This window comes from Cicer arietinum, chromosome 1 (assembly GCF_000331145.2).
Source record: "Cicer arietinum cultivar CDC Frontier isolate Library 1 chromosome 1, Cicar.CDCFrontier_v2.0, whole genome shotgun sequence".
In the NCBI taxonomy this organism is placed as follows: Eukaryota; Viridiplantae; Streptophyta; class Magnoliopsida; order Fabales; family Fabaceae; genus Cicer; species Cicer arietinum.
The window spans coordinates 42,696,251-42,704,320 of record NC_021160.2 but is presented as its reverse complement, the minus strand read 5'-3'; the positions used below and the strand labels follow the sequence as shown (position 1 = coordinate 42,704,320).

Here is an 8,070-nt window from a genome sequence, read left to right as displayed (position 1 = left end):
GTGCTTTATACATTTCTTAAGAATTTAAAAAATAAAAAGTTTATATTGATAATAACAAAATTAACTTTACAAAAATTTATATGTTTAGTTTCTTAATAAGTCTATAGAGTTCTATGACTATGTTACACCACTTCTTTATTTAATACTAGTCCATAAAAAAATGCCAAACTATTCTTATTTTCTTTTTATATTGGAGATAAGTGGTTTAAAGTTATTTTTACTTGAAATCACCTATTTTACTCTTTTTTTTTTCTATACTTTATTTAAATAACTTATTTTTACATATATTCATTTTTTTCTCGTTTTAATTGTGATTTCGTTGTTTAAATATGATATTATTTTGTTTGTAGTTTTAGTGTTGTATTTTAATTACATGTTTCGTTGAAGTATTCATTTGACTCATATCAACAAATCAACTTCGTGCAATTAATTTACAGTTTCAGAAACATGAATATATTAGACATTTTAATTTTTTTTTTTTATATTTAGAATTTGCCACATTTATAAATATTTTATCATTTAATATTATTAACTTGAATGTCGTGAATTTGTTCACAAATTTATCATTTTTCATTTTAGTGACTTTGAGTTTTATTATTTTATCAATTAATATAATTTTTATTAATTTGAATGAATGGATAATTTTTAAATAAAAGAAATTCTTACTCCGTTAGTTGAACATAGAAAACAAGCAACTGTCCAATGATAAATGTCATGGAGATTCATGTATGATTTTCAAACTGCCTAGCTCCTATTTTAATTTTGGACGCCTTGTTTATAATAGGAAAAAAAACTTAGGTGGACTTAGCTTGATGCTATTTGTATGGGTCTTAACATAAAATATATGTTTTGTGATTATAATAAATTTGTAAAAATTATGAATTTGATAAAGTCATAGGTTAAGTTAAGAACTATCTGAAAAGTATTTAAAAAAATGTATCTAAATCTTGTCATTTGTTATATGGGCAATAAGTCCGTTCATCATTTCATAAATGGAAAAAGTCCCATTATTATATTTATAGGTAGAACTAAAATAACACTGTATATTTGTTTTACAAAAAAACAATACTCTACTTTTTTTTTTATTGGTGAAACAATAATAAAAATTCATATATAATTGTGAGATTTTAAATTTAAATACATAACATAATATTCAGTCTAATTATATCGGTATTTATATCTATATATATTCTACTTTTAATAGTATGATATTAGATGAACGATGATTTATTTATTCTAAATCACCTCAATACTTTTGTGGTTTTTGTAGGTGGATAACTGTTTCATATGGTCTATATTCACCTGTGTTTTAAAAAAATCTGCAACAAATTATTTTATAGAAAAATTATTTTGAAATAAAATTTCTCAATTATTTTTTACTAATTGGAAAAATTCACAGCTTCATTTTTTATTTGGTGTAAAATTAAAGTCTCTATTTTTGTTTGTTAAGGAGTTTCAGTTTTTTCGTCTGCATTTGTATTCATTCATATATATATAAATTTAAAAGTTAGATTAATGATATTAATATAATAAAATAATTATTATTATACAATAATAAAATTAAAAAATATTAAAATCATATTTTTTATAGAAAGATGATTATAATTTTTAATATTTAAAAAATATTAAATATATTGAATATGTGCATGTATATAAAATTTTAAAATGACAATAATTTTACTAGTCGGACGAATTTGGATGCGTGGTGAATATCAACACCTCAAATCTGTCTCTGCCCTCGAATTTTAATTTTAAAAAAACCTGCACCCAATCAAAATAAAGTTTTCCCGCTCAAATCAGGATAGGTTTGAGTGGGTATCCGCAAGTGCAGACTGTGTTGTCATCCTTAAATATGTTATAATTTATATGGATTTGATTATTCAATTGAAAATATGTTATAATTTATATGGATTTGATTATTCAATTGAAATATTCATCATAAATGAGTTCATGTACTATTAAAACTCAAATATTAGAAAAAAACCAACTTATAACTATCGATGATTTGATAATAGGTGGCTCAACAATTTTCGATTAGACTTTGAGATTATCTTAAAATTCGATAAAAAAACAATACAACTCCTATAAAACTAGCATGTAAGGTGAGACTATCCACCATTTATAAATATATTTTTAAACTTTATCTCGCCTAATATGAAATTCTTCGTACTATGCAAAACATATTCATTAAATGTTTGAGCTTGATTCTTACTTTAAACTCTGATTGATTTGGGATACATCTATCATTTCATATTATAATATTCTTTAAACACTGATTGATTTGGTTTTTGGTGAAAATTCTTTAGTGTTATGTTCTCAATACTCTCTTTGTGTCAACAATGCTGACAAATAGTCTCCTTTTGAGTTGTTGTACTCTAAACCATCAACATATGATCAACTCAATATTTTTGGATGACTATGTTTGCTCATCCAAACATCCTATTCAACAACACTTATCTTATTCGAAGTTATCCAACAAGTACAAATATTTTGTTCTACATGTTGATTCTACATATGAACCTCCATACTATCATGAAGCAGTTCAGTTTAAAGAATAGAATAATAAGGATATGGTTGAAGAGCTTGCAATTTTTGAAGTCAATAACACATGGCCCATTATGCCTTTTCCTTCTAATAAGAATCCTATTGGCTTTAGGTGGATTTATAAGGTCATATACAATGAAAATGGTAGCATTGAGTGACTAAAGGTTTCACTCAACAACATTGGCATCTCCTACAGTTTGACATAAATTAATAATGTATTATCGAATGCATTAATTGATGAAAAAGTATACATGAGATTGTCAATGGGTTATCCACCATTGAGAGGGAGCACAAGAATGATAACAATAATTTAATGTGCAAATTACATAAGTCAATGGGTCATAGAAATTGGTTTTCTTGGGGCAAAACCCTCCCTCATTCCTATGGAACCAAATCTATCTCTTGATGATGAGGTTGAAGACATCCTTTGTTGTGTTAAAAATACACTTAGAACAAATATTTCTATCACATAAGTAAGTAATATAAAAGATTGTCGTATCTATATTGATTAATTAACGAATATCAAACTAATTAAGATTATTTATTATTTAGATTAACAATGATAGTTGAATTATTATGGTAACGAAATAAGAAAATAGCAAATAATTAAGAAAAATAATAAAACACAAAATTGAAAATCAATAGAGAGAGGTCTAGAATTACGGTTTCACTTGTTACTTTGACTACCCCTGATTCTAGTTCTACTCAGATTCCTTTCTTTTTATTCAATTATCAATATCTTTACTAAGACTACAAACTAGTTTAATCATTCATGATTAATATTCTTTTTATTAAATTAACTCTTTGTTTGATCATGCAAAAAGTTTAAATCTAAGAAAAGCATTAATTGAGCATAAAAAGATTCAATGACTAAAATCACGTTTGATCATTATAATCTCAATTATTCTATAAGTCTACCAATTAATTTCAGTACGGTTGCAAACAACTAGTTGATTAAGAAAATTTCAAAGGTGATCAATTGTAACATGGGATTAGCAATAGAAAATTCTAATCGAACAATTAAAAGTAATTAAAATAAAACTAGAATAAATAACTAAGATATAGTAAAAGATATCTCATTTACATGATCCACTTAAAACTGTAGAAGAGATTTTCGCTGCTCATTATTTACTAGTTTATAAAATTCAAGGAGAATAATAAAAATCCTAAAAAAGATGAATATTGACTCAATACTTGAGAAATTTTTCGCAACTCCAATTCCAAATATATTAAAATCTTTCCATAGTTGCCCTTTAACCTTTAATGTGTGGTTCCTCCTTCTTCACAAATATTTATATATATATATATATATATATATATATATATATATATATATATATATATATATATATATTGATTTAAAAGCTATTTCTATTTTTATATCAAAAGATTTCACCAATTTAAAGTATTTCTCAATTCATAATTAATTGTACACAAGTGAGAAATAGACAAAGATATATTAGATTTAAAACTATAAAATAATATAAGATAAAATGTAAATACTGTATTAAAATCCTATATTAAATAGTTTATTATTCTCCCATATATTTTCCAATACAAATAACTCATATAAAAGTTAATGTATTTAATTGCTTCTAAACCTGACATCACTTAGTATATGAATAGACCTTAGAGACATAACTTTGATGTTGTTCACAATGTTGTTCGACACTCAAAGTCCTCACTAGTCTATGGCTAGTTTCTTTGAGAATCAACAATTGGTTATTGTGTTTTCAGATTCTCTGTTGAAGCATAGTACAAAGCCATTATTGTCTTAACATCATAATTGTTTTAGTTTAAACAACTGTTCAAAAGCTTTGAAGTAAAAGTGGAAACAACCAATGGTATATTCATACAGTATATCTGCCATTCATCTTGCCAACATGAGATTTCAAAACATATTAATATAGATTAATTATCATTTCATCAGAAAACATGCATGTGTCTTTTGAGTTTATCAATTTCATTCATGTACTAGTTAAACACCAACTTGCAAATCCCCATATTATGGCTTAGGGTATATTGATCCTGATTACATTTGTAAATTAGTTAATCTATCCTATTTTCTAGTTAGACAGTTATAACTACCATTATATTTTGAAGTTAGTTAGTTGTTGAGTCTCTAGTTCTGATTCCTACTAATTTGGTGATTATATATAATCACCCATCCTCTTGTAATTATTCAGATATTTGATCATTATCAATGATAAAAATCAGTGTTGTTTGAAATTGTAAATGATTTTTCAGCAGAAATATTTGTAGAAAAGTTGTTAATTACATATATTCTGCCCATTAGAGTATAAAAAATCAATATTTTTATAAAAAAAAAAGAGATGAATTAAAGATCTTATATCGTATGCGATTGATGATTCATATACAAACTGTGAACCTGTATGGTACGTGAAAAACTACACCCAAAATTGAAAACTATGGTCACACTATTGACTATCCTTGTATTGATCTACAACTCCATTCAAAATGAAAACTAAACATAAGCTCAATTGAATTTACCTGTCCTAACATTACTATCATTAACGTAACAATAATAATTATTATTACTAAAGTTTGAAAGTAAATCAAATCGAGTTCCTTTGTTTCTCAATGCACAACCAAGTCTCTTCCACCACCTCCTCCTTTTACTATTCACGTGACTGAGATGTGAATCTGATTTTTTCCTCCTCAATACTAAACCCTTTACTTCAGGTGCCCTATAGTTTCTAATCAAAGGCCATTTAATCCCATCAAAAAAAGGGTGTCGTTTAACATCCGTAGCACCCCTGGCGCACCCTAGCCTCCTCCGTGGATCTTTAACTAACAACTTCTCTATCAAATCCCTCGCTTCTACCATTCCTACCTCCTCATTCTCCGCCACGTGGAACCTCACGTTATTAGGAGATGCTATATTGCGTAGTGTGTTTTCTTTGCTACACCCCTTAAACGGCGTCGTTCCGTATAACAACTCGTAAATGAAAACACCAAAAGCCCACCAATCCACGCCGTTGCCGTGACCGTTACCCGAAACAAGCTCCGGTGCTAAATACTCGTGGGTCCCAACACACGACCGTGAAAACGCCGTTATAGGTTCCGCAACAAACTCAGCAACGACACGCTCGCGAGAATCGCGTGATCTCGATCCGTTATAACTGAAACAACCGCAAGTGGAGCCTACTTTGGGTTTGTGAACGGTGCAGGGTTCGAACGTGGGTGCCACGTCAGCTTTGAAGCAAAGGTCAAAATCTGAAAGCATGACGTGTCCGTCTTCGCGTAGAAGCACGTTCTCGGGTTTCAGGTCGCGGTATACGACTCCAAGCGCGTGGAGATACTCGAGCGCGACGAGGATCTCCGCGGCGAAGAAGCGCGCTGCTGAGAGCGTGAGACGGTTACCAGGCTGTTTACGGAGGAGAGAGTGGAGGTCACCGCCGGGGCAGTAGTCGATAAGGAGACACGTGTAGTGTGACACGTCGATACGCGCGTAGAGCGTGGGGAGAAAAGGGTGATCCAGCGTATGGAGAATCTCTGCTTCTGTTTCCGCGTGAGAGAGTTTCTTAGGGTTAAGAAGGTCTTTGTCAACAACTTTAAGTGCGAAATTTGCGCCGTCGTAATCGCGTAAGCGGCAGAGGAAGACACGGCCGAGGTCACCGGAGCCTAAGTGGCGGAGGAGTTTTAAATGACGGAGGTGAAGTCTGCCGTCGGAGGAGAGATTGGTGGCGGCCTTGATAGCTGTCCAGTTTGGATCGGAGCTACGGTGTGGACGACGGATGACGGTGGAGGAGACAATATCGACAGCAGCGGAGGCGGTTGAGAGACGATCGTTGAAACTGAGAGCAAGGCTGCTTGTTCGGGCTAAACTGGTGCGAGCACTGGAGGAGGTGAAGGTGCGGTCGGTGGTGGTGCTGGTAAAACTGAGGTCGAGGTCTGTGTCGGGTGGGAAGAGTAATGTGGGTTCATCCATGGTGATTGGTGAATGAATGTGTGTGTGTTTTTCTTTTATGAGAATGGTGTTGTTGTTTATGAGATACTAGTTACGTTGGTGTTTGGTTTTTGTATTTGTATATAAAGAGATAGGAACGTAGAGAAGGTGGGTCCGAAGGTTCAATAAGTTGACCCAACTTAAGTGTTGATCGATAGAGACACGAGATAGATGTAGAGGTTAAGTTGACCAACTCAAGTTACATATTTGTTTATTCCATCCTTATATTATTTATTTGAGTTACGTTGATATATGTCTTAAAGATATTCAAAATATAATATTTTATTGAAAAACTAATATTAAATTTAAAAATACAAATTTTAGGATAAAATTTTATATTTGAATTATTAACGAAGGTCGGTACTAGAAGCACCTATTTATTTTATTATTATAACTACTTCACTGTTACTACATGCATAAAAGGATTAATTAATTGTTTTGGTGAGTGAGTAATTAATAATTGCATGTGGTTTTGATGGGTTATTTGTTACTATAGCTAGCTAGTTAGGTGATGATGGCCATTTGCGAAGAATGATTTCAATAGGATCAGCTGGCGGTTCTACTAAATTATATGCATTCGTAGGGGGGGGCGTCAATTAATATCGGGTGGTTGATATATATCCATAGATTGAATCTAACAAAATCGGTTAATTTCCTACAATATAGTAAAATTGGATTGAATATATGTCGAAGGAAGTGTGACATTAAATATCTAATGCGTCTTTGATAGCATTATTTTTTATTTTTTTTAAGTAAATTGATATTCAATTTTAAATTACAAAGGTTTTATTCTTCTGAAAATCAAAAAGTTTATATATGGTATATATTTATAAGATAACCCATATTTCCTTTTTCTAGAAGAATACACCTACATATTAATCAAACTTTGTAATACAGTTGTAGCTGCTATCAGAATAAATAATCTTGCTTTTCCGTTGTTAAACTAAAATAAGCCTGCATCAAATTAATTGTTTAACAGAAAGTACAAAGTCTCCATTAAAATGTTCATTATTTGTTTGACTGAAATAATATGTTCATATTTAAGTAGTAGTAGTATATTATTGTATAGTAGGAGTACTATTTAAGATAGAAAATGAACGATAAAAATGGGTGGTGATGATGGCCCCATGTGATATATGGTGGGGCAATATATAAGAGTTTAAAGGATTGGGACCTACGTGGGATGAAAGGGATTAGTGATGCTGCCTGCCACGTGGTCAACATTGGACCTACATTGTCGCCTCTACACAATTCAATATTCCATTTTTTTCATCATTTTCTAATATTTTATTAACTTTGAGAGTGGGCTATAATACGAAGTTCATTAATAAATAATGGAGCTCACCTTCCTTAGGTAGCAATATTATTAATTAGTGCAGCTAATAATAATGGAGGCTATACAAAAATTATGAACCTCCATCCCTAGTGATAAGAGAGATCCAAATCTAATTGCTCTTCTTTAATGAGGGAAGTGTTGAATTTAAGAAATGTTATTAAATTGCAAACACAAATGAATTGAAAAGAATAGGTGATGCTCCCTTGCCTGACTAGCACAT

The 8,070-nt window shown here is 30.6% G+C and overlaps 1 protein-coding gene across 1 annotated transcript; it reads right to left on the bottom strand.

The window, feature by feature from the left end:
• Positions 1-4,878: 4,878 nt before the first annotated feature.
• On the bottom strand, positions 4,879-6,601 carry LOC101489786 (serine/threonine-protein kinase WAG1). The gene has a single exon (XM_004488656.4). The coding sequence runs from the start codon at positions 6,494-6,496 to the stop codon at positions 5,042-5,044; it is 1,455 nt and encodes a 484-aa protein (XP_004488713.1). The 5' UTR covers positions 6,497-6,601; the 3' UTR covers positions 4,879-5,041.
• Positions 6,602-8,070: the final 1,469 nt, after the last annotated feature.